Raw genomic sequence first — 19026 nt, forward strand, 5'->3', positions numbered from 1 at the left:
TCAAAGTCTAAAGTGAAAAAGTGAAAGTGAGACAGATTTTTTGTTTGAGGAATCTTTTGAGTGTTATGATTCAAACAGGAGCTGAGGAGCTGTTTCTGCAAGGACAGGACGTACTTCTGGACGGGTAAGTGCTAATGCCGTTTTATGAAATATAAATATATATATATTTTGCAATTTTCAATTTGTGTGGTTTGTTTGTGTGTATATATATATATATATATATATATATATATATATATATATATATATATATTCCATGTCAGATATATATATTTTCATTTTTTATTCAAATGGAATGGAGTAGAACAACAAACACACACATGGCCACTGCGCCTGCTACTCCTCTCCATTTCCATATGAAATAGCCATTGGGTGCTGTTCAGAGGAGGGCAGGCCCACATCAATGGCCAGAGTTGAATGGAACAGCACTTCACCTTCGTGACTGTTCCCTCTGCTCTATACAATACATATGTTTATTTTATGTGATGATAAAAGGCTCATACAATACAAATATTTTTTAAATGTTTTCTTTCACAGTGATAGAGACTCCGACTATGCACTTTTAGTGTTAAGAGCTGTGTGAAAAGCACCTGAAATTTCAGTCTGTTTTGGTGGGATGGCTACCTTTCAGTTTTCCCCTCCCCACACAAACCTCTCACAGACAGTCCTAGTTAAATTCTTGATTGAGAAATTGCTCTTTGCCAAGGTATTTACATACATTTTCTTACAATTTTTATTGAAAACAACCACAGTAACAGTAACTGTTACCCAGAAATGATTTGATAGAGAAAACAGCTGCATTGGATATTTAAAAAATAGAAATTCTGATGTTAAAATTGATGGATGGGGTCAATAACTTTTCCATGTATGACCACAAACACACACAGATAGCCAGACATGAAGCAGCTCATTTATTTCATTGCTCTAGTTATTTCGCACGTTTACGCAGCACATTTAACAAGTAAGGGACATGGCCGTTTTCACCTGATCTGCCAGACCCATACCTTACGCTACAAATTCACTGCCGATTGGACAACTGATCACCAACTCTCAACCAATGAAGTCCCTGATACAATTACACTCAAGCTTTGAGCTGTGATGACTAAGGCAGAGTTTACACAAGCAGACCAATTCTGATATTTTTCGCACCCTCTTTTGACCAATCAGATCTTTTCCAGAGCTGATCTGATTGGTCAAAAGACCAATTAGTGGAAAGAGATTAGAATTGGGCTGCCTGTGTGATGCAGCCTAGAGTCATAAAGGCAATGCACATTTACCTAGGCTTTCTCCAGAATAATCATAATATAATATTTATAAAACAAAAACAAAATGAGAAACAATTACAATATTTTTAAACTAAGAAGTCATTAGGAGGTCTCCGGGTGGAGAGAGGGAGAAATTCATCATACCAGCTGGCTCCACGAGAGGGTGCTCTCCTCTGTACTACCCATAGCACCATGTCCATCTCACCAGAGAACAGGTGCTAACCTTACTGCTCCAGCTACTCTGGGCATCTATCTCATAGTAGTTCCCAATCCACAAGATCTACTTGAAATAACGGTCTTCTCACACTACAGTTTCCGATTGGATTATTTCTAAACAAAATATGAAATCTATAGAAAAATCTTCAAGGTAAAATAAGAGATATCAAAAGTCGGGCTCCAGTCTGTCAGCCGGGAGGCTGTTACACCTGGTAGAAATTGCACTTAAGCAGATGGGCTGAGACCGTTTCCCCCTCAGCAGATGTCAGGGTTCATTTCTTGCGAGCGTGTTTGTATTTGTCCACATAGGCCTTCACCAAGTTTGCCACTTTCCCAGAGTTCACCTCTCCACTCTTGCTGTGGCAGACCTGAAATATAAAATACCCTCAGGAAATCAAAAAATATAAACAGACCGTTTTGATTTCCTAAAAGCTACATGTACTCCTAAAAGCTAAGTCGTTTTAATACTCCTAAAAGCTAAGTTCAAATACCAATGTCAAAATGTTACTGGAAGTTTTTAACCACTCACTTTTTCAACTGCTTTGCGTACAATCTCCTTGTACTCGTCCTTGGTGATGTCCTTGTTTTGGTAGTAGGGTTTCATGGCTGCTTTCACTTCATTGACAGCTCTCTCATGGATCTGTTGTTTCCAAAGCAGATATCAAGTTAAGAAATCTAGTTCTAATCTAATAAAAGGATCCTTAATTATCTGGGTCAGAATGCAAACACAAATCATTCACTAGCAAAGTAGCTCCCCACAGTATGTACAAAACAGAAAGTTTAGGAAGCCACTTGAGAATAATACCTGGTGCAATGGTTGTTATTCGTGGCGGTGACATTACCTTTTCTTTCTTGGAGCTGTCTGGGGGGGCAGCCCTGCTGTGCTGGGTGGTGGAGGATGGCATGGCCATGCTGTGGGCCTGGACTGTGTTGGTGCCGCCTACTTTGGTCATGGTGGGCATGAAGGGGGCTTTGCCATGGCCTGCCATGCTGCTCATCATCTGGGAAAGAGGCATGGAGGTATTCATGGGGACAAAGTATGAGAGAAGTGAAAATACTCAAACAGATTGCTTGGGTCCAGAAGATTATATTTTGACAAAGGATGTAAAAACACTCCTGTCTTTACCTGTGTTGTGCGGCTATCTGCCTGTATGGCCATCATGCTGCCCTGCTGCATGGGAGGTGGTGGTGGTGGTGGTGGTGGGAGGCCCTGGGCAGCTGTCACAGGGACCTGCAGGAGAGGCACTGAGGAGTGGTGGTGCATGGAGACCTGAGGTGGCATCCCGAAGGGGGGTGGTTGCAGGCTGACAGGTGGGCCTCGCGGGCCCATTGGGTAATGCAGGACATTCATTTGGGGAGGCATGACGTTCAGGGCGGGTGGAGCTTCTCCACCCGCATTGGGCTGGGGATTGTTCTCACTCTGAGCTGGGTCTGAATAGACAAAAACAAATATCAAGAACAATATTAGATTACCTAATGTACATTCTGGGCTTTTATTAAGATTTATATTGGTGGCAGAAGTGGGATCCACATCAACTGCGCAACAGGCATCAGCAATACCATTTCGATATGCACAGTGAAACTGGTAACAGTAATGAGTGCATACACTCCATGGCACACAATCGAAGGGTTCTGACCTGCTGTTGACGTCTCCTCCTGCCTGCTCCAGCTGCCAGAGCCTGCACCCCCCCCTCGATCTCTCCTGGAGTAATAGTTCTGCACATCTGCTGGGAGTGTCCTCCGCACAGCCCAGCTAGAAGCTGATGACCAGCCAGAGCGGTCCATCATCGATTCGCCCATCTCAGGCTCCTTCCTGCGGCCACCACGGTTCTCGTTGAATCGGCTGTACGCGTCGCTCCCTGAATTGTTTGAGGTCCCTGAGAATGTGTTTCTGGGCTGCCAGCGGTTTTCTGCCTGCTCCCCCTGTTGGTTGGAGGTTCCGTAGGCGCCCCGGCCTCGTCCTGTGCCTCGTCCACGATCTCCACCCCAGCCTTTATCTTCCCAGCGAGGCCCACTTGTCACCCTGGCCTCTGTGTCAGCACGCGCCTTCTCAATAACCCAGTCAGGATTTTCCCTGCTGGGGGAAACATCTGCAAAGCCGCCGTTTTCAGAGCGGCCCGTGTCTCTGGCTGGCCTCTCTGGGAAATTCCTTCGAGAGGGGTCGCTACCCGGCCCAGGCCTCCATCCATCTCCAGTCCAGCGATCTCTCTTCCGTGGTGACTGTACCCCTGAGTCTGGGTGCTCCGGGGATGACCCTCTTCGGTAGGACCTATTTCTGGACCTGGAACTAGATCTGGAACGGCTCTTAGAACGCTTCCTGTTTTTCCTCTCACGGCTACGGTCACGGATACGGTCCGTCCTGAGGGCGTCCCTCTCAGCGTCCCGTTCCCTGCTGCGGCTGGAGGGGGGGCTGCCCGAGGCCTGGCGCTCCTTGTTGCGCTCCTGAGATCTGGAGCGCGACCTCCTCAACGAGTCCGGCTTCGACTCTCTCTTGGGAGACCAAGTGGTAGCAGCAGAGTGGAAGCGTGACTTGCGCTGCCTGCCATTCTTCCTTTCCTCTACCCTTTCCTCTCTGACCGAGCTCTCCCGCTCCTGCCTGCTACCATTCCTCTTGTCTTCCGTGGCCTGGCTTGTGGACTCGTGAGCTGTACTTTCAGTCTCTTTTGGTGGATCAGAGGCCAGGTTGGTGCTGCTCTCACTGCTGGGTGAATCACAGTCCATTGGTATTGCTTCTGTGTCATCCTCAGACAGACCGTCCTCTTTGCTGCCGGCTGCTGGTTTTTCATTTATGACATCCTTTGGATCATGCCTGTCCTCCTCGGACACTTTTGCTTCTGAGGCGCCTTGAACTCTCTGGGACACATTACCGTCTGGAGATTCACAACGAGTCGAGCCAGTACAAGATTCAGGCTCTGCAGTGGGGCAGGGAGAGACCTCTGCTTTCTCCTCCTTCACTGAGGCTTCATCATCTGATTTCACTTCTGTTGGATCGTTAGTGGCTTCCACGGCATCAGCATCTTCCTCCCCAAGTTGTCCTGACTGTCCAGACTGGGGGCTCTCCAATGGTCTCTCTGGTGAGTTGGAAGAAGTGGGTGAGTTGCTTTTCTCTGGGTCTTCTATTTGGTCCGGGTGTTCCTCCCCTGCACCTTGGTCCCTGTCGGGGGAGAGCCCAGGGGTATTCAGCTCTACATCTGATGACAATGACTTCCGGTCCTCTTCCTCACCATCCTCCTCTTCTTCTTCTTCCTTCCCATGTTCTTCTTCCTCAGAAAGATCATCATCTTCGCATGGATGGTCCTCAGTGTCCTTCAGGGCATCACACGCAGAAGGTTCGGGACGGCCTTCCTCCTCGGTAGGGCTGGAGGTGCGCTGCACAGCCTGTGGGCTCACTGCAGTGTCTGAGAGCTGCTCCCTTTCCTCTACCTCTTTCCTCTGCTGCTCGAATTCCTCCTCCTCTTTGGCTTCCTCTTCCTCACTTCCTGATGGACTACTGAGGATGACTTTGGAGGCCTTTTTTCTCACTTGGGCCTTCCTCCTGGCGCTGGGCTTTCGCTGAGCTGCCCATTTGCCCTTCTTACCAGCTGCTGCGGTGCTTTTGCCCGCTTTTGTGGGTGGGTTTGTGGAAGTGTCGGAATCTGAAGAGTGGGACTGCGAAGATGCAGGGTCTTGTGTAGGAGCTTGTTCCTCAACCCTGCTGTGGCGGCCAGAGCGCCTAGTCGTCAGGGCCTCTGTCTGTTTGGAGGGGCCTTTGGAGCCAGATCCACGTGTGCCCTTCTCCTCTCCTTTGGGGCAGGTGACTGCGCAAACTCTTCCCTGAAAGACTTATTATGAGACATAATCATGAATATTAGAAGTATTGTGAGAAATCTAAATGGTCCAATGTAGCATAAAATTAGGCATAACCTATCGATTAAAGGTTTGGATTTGGTGCCTTCACAAAACTGAACTCCTAATGCCAGGGTACTGCACAACCCACACACATGATGGAAATTATTCAGAAAAAGTAGCTTACTGCCACAATGTAGCTTCATGTAGCCAAGCAGCTTACAGTCAGTCACCTTTCGTGACCTCATTCAAACTCAGTGATTCAAGTTAACATTTATACCGGGTTTTGGGAGGGGGGAAAACCTGAGGGGGTTCATTTGAACAGACTCACTAAATGGTTGATAAGCATTTCAAAGCTGGACTCACCAAAATGCCCCGAGCCGAGAGGTGAAGCAGTAGTAGAGAACGGTGAGAGGGGTCTCAGAGGAAAAGGGCTGCTACTCCACTCAGAAGGATGGAACAACTGCCTGGGAGGGAAATATCAGATCAGAGCTCTACAAATTATGCTGACAAATATTCACTCATACTGTCAGAAATGCACTCAAAATCCCTTTCTATTGAAAAACTCTCACCCTACAACCTCTACCTACAATATATACACACACTCCATCTACATACATTACATTTACATTTAAGTCATTTAGCAACATTACTTGTGTGCGGACCAACTCACCTCGAGTTGCCACTGGCAGGAACGGGTACAGCAACAGGCAGAAATGGGCAGTCCTGTGTTTTGCGGCTACACTGTTTACAGTCATCCTCAGGCTCCTCCTCGGGCACCCAAAGGGGTTCTGCACTGCAGAGTAGACAAAGGACACAATATACAAACATTGGTTGTCTTTAAGTCAAAAACACAAACTTGAGACAGAAAGAGTCCATCTATTTCAACTCTGTTAGGACAATGATGATTAGAACAGGGTTTCCAACAAATTGTGAAGTACCATAAGAAGTAGTTACTGTGTCTCTGCTCGGTGAGCTGCAAATCAAAACGTTAACAAAGTGGCCTACTCACATGCACTGTGTCATAGTCGCCATTGCTGTGCCTGTCTGGGCCGCAGACCAAGAGCACAGAGGTCCTCTCACCTGGAAAAGAGAGAAAACCGTTCAGAAGGAGGCTTGGCTGTTGCAAACACCAGACAAGCGCCCAGTGGGAACAAATAGGCCGATGAGGACATGGGGCCACGTTGATACTACTTATTCTATGCCAGAGTATTATCGAAAACTCTTGGCTGAGCAAATTCAAACACGGGAAAGGCTAGATCTGCTGAACATATTTCTAACCAACAATATAAAATCAAATGTTATGTCAAATGCGGTGAATACAACTGGTGTAGATTATACCGTGAAATGCTTGCTTACTAGGCCTTCCTAACAATGCAGAGTTTAAAACAAAGTAGTAACACAAGAGGAATAAAAAATACACAAAGGAGATGTATACAGGGAGTACCAGATCAATGTGCAGAGGTACGAGGTATTTGAGGTAGACATGAACATGGAGGCAGGGGAGTGACTAGGCATCAGGATAGATAACAATAAGAGTATAATAAAGAACATAATAGCAGCAGCAAATTAGGTGTGTGAGTAGGCATGTGTATGTACAGTGCATTCGGAAAGTATTCAGACCCCTTGACTTTCTCCACATTCTGTTACGTTACAGCCTTATTATAAAATGGATTCAATTGTTTTTTTTTGTTTAGACATTTCTGCAAATGTATTACAAATAAAACCGAAATATCATATTTACATAAGTATTCAGACCCTCTACTCAGTACTTTTTTGAAGCACTTTTTGCAGCGATTACGGCCTTCAGGCTTCTTGGGTACGAGGCTACAAGCTTGGCACACCTGTATTTGGGGAGTTTCTCCCATTCTTCTCTACAGATCCTCTCAAGCTCTGTTAGGTTGGATGGGCAGCGTCACTGCACAGCTATTTTCAGGTCTCTCCAGAGAAGTTCTATGGGGTTTTTATTTTACCTTTATTTAACCAGGCAAGTCAGTTAAGAACAAATTCTTATTTTCAATGACGGCCTAGGAACAGTATGTTAACTGCCTGTTCAGGGGCAGAACGACAGATTTGTACCTTGTCAGCTCGGGGGTTTGAACTTGCAACCTTCCGGTTACTAGTCCAACGCTCTAACCACTAGGCTACCTTGCCGCCCCGAGTTGATGTCCGGGCACTGCCTGGGCCACTCAAGGACTTTGAGAGACTTGTCCCAAAGACACTTCTGCGTTGTCATGGCCGTGTGCTTAAGGTCATTGTCCTGTTGGAAGGTGAACCTTTGCCCCAGTCTGAGGTCATGAGCAGGTTTTCATCAAGGATCTCTCTGTACTTTGTACCGTTCTTCTTTCCCTCGATCCTGACTAGTCTCCCAGTCCCTGCCACTGAAATACATTCCCACAGCATGATGCTGCCACCATCATGCTTCACCGTAGGGATGGTGCCAGGATTCCTTCAGATGTGACGCTTGACATTCAGGCCAGAGTTCAATCTTGATTTCATCAATCTTGTTTCTCATGGTCGGAGTCCTTTAGGTGCCTTTTGGCAAACTCCAAGCAAGCTGTCACGTGCCTATTACTGAGGAGTGGCTTCCGTCTGGCCACTCTACCATAAAGGCCTGATTGGTGGAGTGCTGCAGAGATGGTTGTCCTTCTGGAAGGGTCTCCCATCTCCACAGAGTTCCTCTGTGGAGTTTGTGGATTCAGAGCGATCTATCTAATAGAACTCAGAGGGTTTTCTTTAATGGAAGCATCTCTAATGTCAAACATGTAAAGTGTGGTGTACCGCAGGGCAGCTCTCTAAACCCTCGCTTTTCTATTTTTACAAATGACCTGCCACTGGCATTAAACAACGCATGCGTGTCCATGTATGCTGATGATTCAACCATATACGCATCCACAACCACAGCTAATGATGTCACTGAAACCCTTAGAGTTGCAGTCTGTTTTGGAATGGGTGGCCAGTAATAAACTGGTCCTGAACATCTGTAAAACTAAGAGCATTGTATTTAGCACAAATCATTCCTTAAGTGCTAGACCTCAGCTGAATCTGGTAATGAATGGTGTGGTGGTTGAACAAGTTGAGGAGACTAAATTACTTGGCGTTACCTTAGATTGTAAACTGTCATGGTCAAAACATGGTTCAATGGTTGCAAAGATGGGGAGAGGTCTAGCCGTAACAAAGAGAAGCTCTGCTTTTTTAACACCACACTCCAAAAAGCAAGTTCTGCAGGCTCTTGTTTTGTCTAATCTTGATTATTGTCCAGTCGTGTGGTCCAGTCCTGCAAGGAAAGACTTTGTTAAGCTACAGCTGGCCCAGAACAGAGCGGCACGTTTTGCTCTTAATTGTAATCAGAGAGCTGATATAAATACTATGCATTCCAGTCTCGCTTGGCTAAGAGTTGAGACCGACTGCATCACTTCTTTTTATAAGAAGCATTAATGTGCTGAAAATCCCACATTGATTGCATAGTCAACTTACACACAGCTCTGACACACACACACACACACTTATCCCACCAGGGGTCTTTTCATAGTCCCCAAAATCCAGAACAAATTCAAGAAAACGTACAGTATTATATACTGCATGGAACTTCCTTACATCTCATATTGCTCAAATAAACCTAACCTGGTTAAAAAACAAACAGATAAAGCAACACCTCGTGGCACAACGCCTCTCCCCTATTTGACCTAGATAAGTTTCTGTGTATCCATTGATTTGTAGGCTACGTATGCCTTTAAATTTTTTTATGTAGTTCTGTCCTTGAGCTGCTCTTGTCTAATGATGTCCTGTATTGTTTCATGTTTTGTGTGGACCCCAGGAAGAGTAGCTGCTGCTTTTGCAACAGCTAATGAGGATTCTTATAAAATACCAAATAAAGCTCTGCCAGAGTGACCATCGGGTTCTTGGTCACCTCCCTGACCAAGGCCCTTCTCTCCCGATTGCTCTTTTTTTACCAGCTCTAGGAAGAATCTTCATGGTTCCAAACTTCTTCTATTTAACTTCACTAGGGTAGGGGGCAGCATTAAAGCATGCCCAAATTAAACTGCCTGGTACTCAGGCCCATAAGCTAGGATATACATATAATTTGTAGATTTGGATAGAAAACACTCTAAAGTTTCCAAAACTGTTAAAATAATGTCTATGTGTATAACAGAACTGATATGGCAGGCGAAAACCAGAGGAAAATCCAACCAAATCAAATCAAATTTTATTTGTCACATACACATGTTTAGCAGATGTTAATGCGAGTGTAGCGAAATGCTTGTGCTTCTAGTTCCGACAATGCAGTAATAACCAACAAGTAATCTAACTAACAATTCCAAAACTACTGTCTTATACACAGTGTAAGGGGATAAAGAATATGTACATAAGGATATATGAATGAGTAATGGTACAGAGCAGCATAGGCAAGATACAGTAGATGGTATCGAGTACAGTATATACATATGAGATGAGTATGTAAACAAAGTGGCATAGTTAAAGTGGCTAGTGATACATGTATTACATAAGGATGCAGTCGATGATATAGAGTACAGTATATACGTATGCATATGAGATGAATAATGTAGGGTAAGTAACATTATATAAGGTAGCATTGTTTAAAGTGGCTAGTGATATATTTACATCATTTCCCATCAATTCCCATTATTAAAGTGGCTGGAGTTGAGTCAGTGTCAGTGTGTTGGCAGCAGCCACTCAATGTTAGTGGTGGCTGTTTAACAGTCTGATGGCCTTGAGATAGAAGCTGTTTTTCAGTCTCTCGGTCCCAGCTTTGATGCACCTGTACTGGATGATAGCGGGGTGAACAGGCAGTGGCTCGGGTGGTTGATGTCCTTGATGATCTTTATGGCCTTCCTGTAACATCGGGTGGTGTAGGTGTCCTGGAGGGCAGGTAGTTTGCCCCCGGTGATGCGTTGTGCAGACCTCACTACCCTCTGGAGAGCCTTACGGTTGAGGGCGGAGCAGTTGCCGTACCAGGCGGTGATACAGCCCGCCAGGATGCTCTCGATTGTGCATCTGTAGAAGTTTGTGAGTGCTTTTGGTGACAAGCCGAATTTCTTCAGCCTCCTGAGGTTGAAGAGACGCTGCTGCGCCTTCTTCACGATGCTGTCTGTGTGAGTGGACCAATTCAGTTTGTCTGTGATGTGTACGCCAAGGAACTTAAAACTTGCTACCCTCTCCACTACTGTTCCATCGATGTGGATAGGGGGGTGTTCCCTCTGCTGTTTCCTGAAGTCCACAATCATCTCCTTAGTTTTGTTGACGTTGAGTGCGAGGTTATTTTCCTGACACCACACTCCGAGCGCCCTCACCTCCTCCCTGTAGGCCGTCTCGTCGTTGTTGGTAATCAAGCCGACAACGTCCGCAAACTTGTCGTCCGCAAACTTGATGATTGAGTTGGAGGCGTGCGTGGCCACGCAGTCGTGGGTGAACAGGGAGTACAGGAGAGGGCTCAGAACGCACCCTTGTGGGGCCCCAGTGTTGAGGATCAGCGGGGACGAGATGTTGTTGCCTACCCTCACCACCTGGGGGCGGCCCGTCAGGAAGTCCAGTACCCAGTTGCACAGGGCGGGGTCGAGACCCAGGGTCTCGAGCTTGATGACGAGCTTGGAGAGCACTATGGTGTTGAATGCCGAGCTGTAGTCGATGAACAGCATTCTCACATAGGTATTCCTCTTGTCCAGATGGGTTAGGGCAGTGTGCAGTGTGGTTGAGATTGCATCGTCTGTGGACCTATTTGGGCGGTAAGCAAATTGGAGTGGGTCTAGGGTGTCAGGTAGGGTGGAGGTGATATGGTCCTTGACTAGTCTCTCAAAGCACTTCTTGATGACGGAAGTGAGTGCTACGGGGCGGTAGTCGTTTAGCTCAGTTACCTTAGCTTTCTTGGGAACAGGAACAATGGTGGCCCTCTTGAAGCATGTGGGAACAGCAGACTGGTATAGGGATTGATTGAATATGTCCGTAAACACACCGGCCAGCTGGTCTGCGCATGCTCTCGTGATCGGGAGCGTGCATTTCTTGTTTACCTTTTCCATTGACAAAGCTTTTGTCCGGTTGAAATATGATTGATTATTTATGACAAAAACAACCTGAGGATTGATTTTAAACATCGTTTGACATGTTTCTACTATCTTTTATAGTACCCTTTTGACTTTTCGTCTTGGTTTTGAGAGCGCACATTGTGCCTTTGGATTTCTGAACTAAATGCACAAACAAAACGGAGGTATTTGGACATAAAGTTTAACTATCGAAAACATCTGGTGGGAGTGCCACCAGATGAAGATCATCAAAGGTAAGTGATTCATTTGAATTATTTCTGACTTTTGTGACACTCTCTTGGCTGGAAAATGGCTGTATGGTTTTCTGTGACTAGGTGCTGACCTAACATAATCGTTTGCTGTGCTTTCGCCGTGAAGCCTATTTTAAATCGGACACTGTGGCTGGATTTACAAGAAGTTTATCTTTAGAATGGTGTAAAATACTTGTATGTTTGAGGAATTTTAATTATGGGATTTCTGTTTTGAATTTGGTGCCCTGCAATTACACTGGCTGTTGTCGAGGTGGGACGCTAGCCAGAGAGGTTAAGAATGATGGAGGCCACTGTGTTCTTGGGAACCTTCAATGCTGTAGAAATGTGTTGATACCCTTCCTCAGATCTGTGCCTCGACACAATCCTGTCTCAGAGCTCTTACGGACAATTCCTTCGACCTCATGGCTTGGTTTTTCTCCGAAATGCACTATCACCTGTGGGACCTTATCTAGACAGGTGTGTGCCTTTCCAAATCATGTCCAATCAATTGAATTTACCACAGTTGGACTCTAATCAATGCAAAAATGTCTAAACCTGTTTTTGCAAAAATGTATAAACCTGTTTTCGCGTTGTCATTATGGGGTATTGTGTGTAGATTAAGGAAAACAATTTATTTAAACAATTTTAGAATAAGGCTGGAATGTAACAAAATGTGGAAAATGTCAAGGGGTCTAACTAAATACTTTACGAATGCACGAATGTATTTGTGTTTGTATTGTGTCGGTATGCGTGTGTGTGCGTATGTAGTGTGTATCTAACGCGAATCTAGCATGCTAAAACAAACTTTTGTTTCTTAGTTGCATCGCATGCATTACATATCTTTCACAGTTGGACTCTAAACCCATCAAATCTTGCATGAACCGTACATATTATTTGTTATGAAATAGATGCCTCTACAAAGGGGTCTGAAATTACTAACCTTCTTCTTGCTCAACACAGAGGGGTCATCATCGCTGCCTGGGAACACAATTTATCTTGTTACATCTGAATAAAATGCCAATAAAATGCCAACAAATGAAGGAAAGATGATTTATATGAGGAGAATAAGCACATACATTTCCGAATAAGGCCTTTGGCTTCTGATGTCCTCTCCGTCTTCGGTCTCCTCCATCTTCCTCCTTTTTTCCTTAAATATAAATGTGGTTTTTACATTTGTCATAAAAGGTGGCATGCATTGAAACTTGTGGCTTTCTCGTGAATTCCTTTAGCAAAATATCTTTAAATTAACACTTACACTTGGCCAGTTTATTAGGTACACCACCCCGTTCACGAAATTGGTTTGCTGCTACAAACAGTGAGTCACGTGGCCGTGGCTTGCTATATGAAGCAGGCAGACCGGTATCGAGGAATTCAGTTACTGTTCGATTGAACATTAGAATAGGCAAAACAAGTGACCAAAGCAACTTTGAGCATGGTATGATCGTCGGTGCCAGGAGCGCCGGTTCCAGTATCTCAGAAACGGTTGGCCATCTGGGCTTTTCATGCATGACAGTGTCTATGGCAGGGATCATCAACTAGATTCAACCGTGGGCTGATTTTCTTTCTTGAGCGGCTGGTCAGGGAACCGGAACAAAATTACAAATTTGTAGACTGCAAATTAACTGCAAGAATCCCAAAAATATATTTGATCTGGTATAGGGTTTACAGAGAATGGTGTGACAAACAAAAACATCCAGTCAGTGGCAGGTCCTGTGGGCAAAAACAGCTTGTTGATGAGGGGTCGAAGGAGAATGGCAAGAATCGTGCAAACTTGCGGGCCACAAACAGGCGAATAACGGCACAGTACAACAGTGGTGTGAAGAACAGCATCTCGGAACCCACCATTCGTTGGGACTATTTTCCTGGCACACATAAGGTGATAGCAATTGAGCAATGTTTCCATGCCCCGAAGAATTCAGGCTGCTCTGGAGGCAAAGGGGGGTCCGACCCAGTATTAGATGGATGTACGTAATAAACTGGCCACGGAGTACATTTTAAAATAATTGTCAACATATTAACACCATGTTAAGGTGGAGAAACAACTAGCAGGTGGGAACAGAAAGAGTTGGCTGCTACTATGCAAGAGATTGTTTGTGGGGAAATTACGGCTGCCCTCGCTGTTTGTGGGGAAATTACGGCTGGCCTCGACTTGCAATTAAAACCGGTAAATTAATCTCGTCATTGCTCACTTCTAAAGTGGATACCTACTCAACTTATCAAATGTTCTAGCTGTCTTGATATCCTAGCAATAAACCATATTGATATAGCAATGCTCCAAGAAATAATCATCATCTTGTTTAAGGTGAAGACCAAGAAGGCAGAATCACTTTCCTTAAACGTATCCATAATGGAAAGAAAATTGCCTTTATTGATGTGTATGCTCCAAATTCGTTTGAGCCCAAGTTTTTGGATTCTCTGAACAGCCTATTGTTAGAATTAATTGAAATCCAACTAGTTATTGGGACAGACATGAATGCCATTTTGAACATGTGGGACAAATCTAATAAAGACCAACTACATTCCACATGTAACCTAGGCCCTCCAACATATACTCTCTGATTACAACCTCAATGATGCCTGGTGAGCACATACTCCTAAAGCAAAAGAGCAGACTTTCTCCTCAAACAGAGTACTCAATTTTCTCTTATGTAAACCTTTATTTTCTAAAATGAAGAAAATAGAAAATATTCAGATCACTTGACTTTTTCCACATTTTGTTACGTTACAGCCTTCAAAAATGTATTAAATGTTTTTTTCCCCTTCATTAATCTACACACAATACCCCATAATGACAAAGCGAAAACAGTTTTTTTTTTTTTTAAACGGCCCATTTGCTATGAGACTCGATATTGAGCTCAGGTGCATCCTGTTCCCATTGATCATCCTTGATGTTTCTACAACTTGATTGGAGTCCACCTGTGGTAAATTAAATTGATTGGACATGATTTGGAAAGGCACACACCAATCTATATAAGGTCCGACAGTTGACAGTCCATCTCAGATTTTTTTTAAAGCAATGAGGTCAAGGAATTGTCCGTAGAGCAACGAGACAGGATTGTGTCGAGGCACAGATCTGAGGAAGGATACCAAAACATTTCTGCAGCATTGAAGGTCCCCAAAACCAAAATGGGCTCCATCATTCTTAAACCGAAGAAGTTAGGAACCACTAAGACTCTGGCTGGGCGGCCAGCTCTAGGAAAACTGAGTGATCGGGAGAGAAGAGCCTTGGTCAGGGAGGTGACCAAGAACCCGATGGTCACTCTGACAGAGCTTATAGTTCCTCTGTGGAGATGGGAGAACCTTCCAAAAGGACAACGATGTCTGCAGCACTCCACCAATCAGGCCTTTATGGTAGTCAAACGGAAGCCACTCCTCTGTAAAAGGCACATGACTGCCCGCTTAGAGTTTGCCAAAAGGCTTCTAAAGACTCTCAGACCATGAGAAACAAGATTCTCTGGTCTGATGAAACCAAGACAGAACTCTTTGGCCTGAATGCCAAGTGCCACGTCTGGTGCCAGCATCATGGTGTGGGGGTGTTTTTCAGCAGCAGGGACGGGGAGACTAGTCAGGATCGAGGGAAAGCTGAACAGAGCAAAGTACTGAGAGATCCTTGATGACAACCTGCTCCAGAGTGCTCAGGACCTCAGACTGGGGCAAATGTATTTTTAATAAATTAGTAAAAATTTCAACCTGTTGTTGCTTTGTCATTATGGGGTATTGTGTGTAGACTGAGGGAAAAAAGTAAATCAATTTTAGAATAAGGCTATAACGTAACAAAATGTGGAGAGAGTCAAGGGGTCTGAAAACCTTCCGAAGGCACTGCATGAGCTTGTCTGATCATCACCTTTACTTCAAATGTCAGAATTCTATGGAATGCCATCAAAGTTTTATAAAAATGTATGCAACTGCATTTGCATCTGTGTTGAATAAATCACAAATGGGAAATGTTAACTGCATTAGATCGTTTTCAACAAACCCTTTTTTTCAGACCAGGTAGCTATTACTATTTCCAAAGTCAAGACAACTTAATTTATTGACAAGACGAAGCAGAATTTGCCATCCATCGAGTTAAGACTTAACGATGACGTCCATGGTAATCGTCCCAGTCATTTACTGGCCCACAAGCTAAGCCGTAATGCTCCATTAGATGATATAGCAACTATTGCATCTGAAACAGGGGAATTACTATCAGAACCCAAACTAAGCCAAGATTCTTCTATAAATAACTGTACATCTCAATGTAACGGCAGGTTTACTATGTAGAGGGCCTATAGGCAAAGCCGAAAGACTAAAAGGCCAATATTGGATCGGCCGTTCTCTATGATGGACTCCATCTCTACTTATGAAATCTCAAAAATATGGGAGTAGATAAGACCATTGCCAGAAATTAACGTTCAACCCAACCTCAGATTAACCAGCAGAATATATATTGTCAAAATGAATATTGCCACGGCTGAATTTCTGTAGTTCAATGCTTCCCATGTCTCGCCCTTCTGGCTATTGGGATAAAATTCATAGTGTGGTTTCAAAATTAATATGGCAAGGTAAGCGATCCAGGTTAAAATTAATTTACAAAGAGAGAAATACGTGGGAGGATGAACTGTAACAAACTTTAAAATGTATTTCCAGGGACTAGCATTTCCCACCATCCTAAATTGGTTTAGACATGATTCCTCCAACCCCTGGCTGAGTATAGAGAGAAATATGGTATATCACATTGCCCTGGAAGCGACTCCTTTAAAAAAAAATATGTACAAATTAGGTCATCTATGCCAATGACAGGATTTATAAATAAATTATCTGAGTCCCCAAAAGTATTGAATCTCTATAATATATAAACAAGTTTTGGAAAGCTTATTCTGGGCTCGCCATTAAAAAAGTATGATCCAAAGACCTGAGTGAATCTGAACAACCATTTAACTGGAATAGAATATGGAAAAACATGACCTTGGTGTCCTAACCATGAACTTATACATTTTAAGTTGGTATTTAACACCAATGAAAAGGTATGATGAAATTGGCCCAACTCCCAACTAGGGTTGTAATGACCACAGTTAAATTCGACGTGACCATGGGGTCCTGGTAATCTCCTCTTTTGTAGTACCCAAATCACTAACGACCATTAGGTCGCTAATGGCCTGGTACTCAGGGCTGTATTGTCCCTTTAACCACTGACATCAACGCAAATATCGAAAATCACATCAAACATCATTAAAACATGCTTTTAAACCTCACCATTAGGCTACATTCTTTGGACCTCACTGATGATCAATTTGAAGAAAGAAGCTCTTCAAATTGAACATGGTCGTTGTTTCAATGTCAAACCACTAAATGGAGAGCGCTTTCTAAGGTGATGATGCATGTAGAACATCCATATGAATATTAGAGCCTATGCATAGGCATATGCCTTTATGAGCCCATACCTGAAAAAAATACCCTGAATTAAAAATAATTACTGTGCTGGTATACAACAATTTCTGCACAGCAGAAAAAAATATTTTATAAAAACCCAGATGTACGATGTCTTGGTACATAATTGGTCTAGACTCCCAACCATTTTTTGGGGAGTTATCGCCTTGGAGTGTGGACTATATTATTATGCATACTGGATGGACTGGTTACCTTATGCTACACGTATTATTCCTAGGCGATGCTGTTGGTTCATTGATTGTGCAGGTGGCTTACAGAATTAGCCTACAATTATAGTGACTTTGTATTTGATTTTGAATAGCCTAGTAATAGGGTATGTTTAATATATTCATAATAAATAGGCTGACATTAACTTTAGCTACAGAATAGATCACCATTGTGTGTTTCCATCTCCCCTCTCTCTCCTTCATTCCTTTCTCAAGCGCATGCAGAGATAGGGGCTTTCAACAGTTGTTGACAAATATGTTTCTTTGTTATCGATGTTCATGAACATATTTCACTTAGTTTCCCAAATTAAGCACTGGGTAGCTGCAGGAACATGTTTGGAGAGCCCGTGGCATAAATAGTTTGTGCAGTATATCACCTGTCACACAGTGAGGATGCATTCTCTTCAAAGAGTGTTTAATCCACAAAGTGAAATAAGTGTTCTTATAAACCCAGACATTTCTATATGTAATCCCGTGTGAAAGCAGGATTTTGATGGTTGCCACTAAAAAGAGGAGGATCCCAGCTGCTACTATATTTATTTCTCAGCTGCTCCGCTATAAAACAGTAATAGCTTACCGGGCATAATTTAAACTGTGGGAACGTGGCCTTCATTCGCTATTTGAGTGCATAAGGATGACATGTACATTTCCCCCTCCCCCTGTTCCTACCCATTTGATAATGTGCCATTCTAAATCAACACAAATGTGACATTAGTAAAGACAAATTTAAACTGAAAATAGTCTGATGGGTGAAAATATGATCACTTGATGAGTTAACAGGGTGCGCAGCCTGAGGCAAAGAAGAGTGCAATCTTTTTATGCAACTTTTTCTAATAGAATAGCCTAGTCGCATCATGCAGTCCACATGTTTTGATTTCTAAGACATTCTAAGGTTTGTATCAGTCACAACTAAATTCGCCAAATAACTACAGATAGAGATATGGGGGAACTGACACCCAACCTGTGTTGCTAGGCAGGATGGGAAGGTGGGGGACAGATAGAGATATGGGGGAACTGACACCCAACCTGTGTTGCTAGGCAGGATGGGAAGGTGGGGGACAGATAGAGATATGGGGGAACTGACACCCAACCTGTGTTGCTAGGCAGGATGGGAAGGTGGGGGACAGATAGAGATATGGGGGAACTGACACCCAACCTGTGTTGCTAGGCAGGATGGGAAGGTGGGGGACAGATAGAGATATGGGGAACTGACACCCAACCTGTGTTGCTAGGCAGGATGGGAAGGTGGGGGACAGATAGAGATATGGTGGAACTGACACCCAACCTGTGTTGCTAGGCAGGATGGGAAGGTGGGGGACAGATAGAGATATGGTGGAACTGACACCCAATCTGTGTTGCTAGGCAGGATGGGAAGGTGGGGGACAGATAGAGATATGGGGGAACTGACACCCAATCTGTGTTGCTAGGCAGGATGGGAAGGTGGGGGACAGATAGAGATATGGGGGAACTGACACCCAACCTGTGTTGCTAGGCAGGATGGGAAGGTGGGGGACAGATAGAGATATGGGGGAACTGACACCCAACCTGTGTTGCTAGGCAGGATGGGAAGGTGGGGGACAGATAGAGATATGGGGGAACTGACACCCAATCTGTGTTGCTAGGCAGGATGGGAAGGTGGGGGACAGATAGAGATATGGGGGAACTGACGCCCAATCTGTGTTGCTAGGCAGGATGGGAAGGTGGGGGACAGATAGAGATATGGGGGAACTGACACCCAATCTGTGTTGCTAGGCAGGATGGGAAGGTGGGGGACAGATAGAGATATGGGGGAACT

General features: G+C 44.3%; 1 protein-coding gene across 1 annotated transcript in view; it reads right to left on the bottom strand.

Annotated features, from left to right (window-relative positions):
- Window positions 1–709: 709 nt before the first annotated feature.
- LOC124013997 (protein SCAF11-like) overlaps window positions 710–19026 on the bottom strand; it is a 33471-nt gene continuing 15154 nt past the window's right edge. Inside the window, exons 6-15 of the mRNA XM_046328623.1 lie at window positions 12672–12742; window positions 12536–12573; window positions 6319–6389; window positions 5980–6102; window positions 5673–5773; window positions 3119–5302; window positions 2608–2912; window positions 2324–2482; window positions 2011–2121; window positions 710–1849 (exon numbers count right to left, since the gene is read on the bottom strand). Of these exons, the coding sequence (XP_046184579.1) occupies window positions 1754–1849; window positions 2011–2121; window positions 2324–2482; window positions 2608–2912; window positions 3119–5302; window positions 5673–5773; window positions 5980–6102; window positions 6319–6389; window positions 12536–12573; window positions 12672–12742 (3259 nt within the window). The 3' untranslated portion in view covers window positions 710–1753. The remainder of the gene's footprint in view (window positions 1850–2010; window positions 2122–2323; window positions 2483–2607; window positions 2913–3118; window positions 5303–5672; window positions 5774–5979; window positions 6103–6318; window positions 6390–12535; window positions 12574–12671; window positions 12743–19026) is intronic.

The sequence above is a fragment of the Oncorhynchus gorbuscha genome, linkage group LG25 (assembly GCF_021184085.1).
Source record: "Oncorhynchus gorbuscha isolate QuinsamMale2020 ecotype Even-year linkage group LG25, OgorEven_v1.0, whole genome shotgun sequence".
Taxonomy (NCBI): Eukaryota; Metazoa; Chordata; class Actinopteri; order Salmoniformes; family Salmonidae; genus Oncorhynchus; species Oncorhynchus gorbuscha.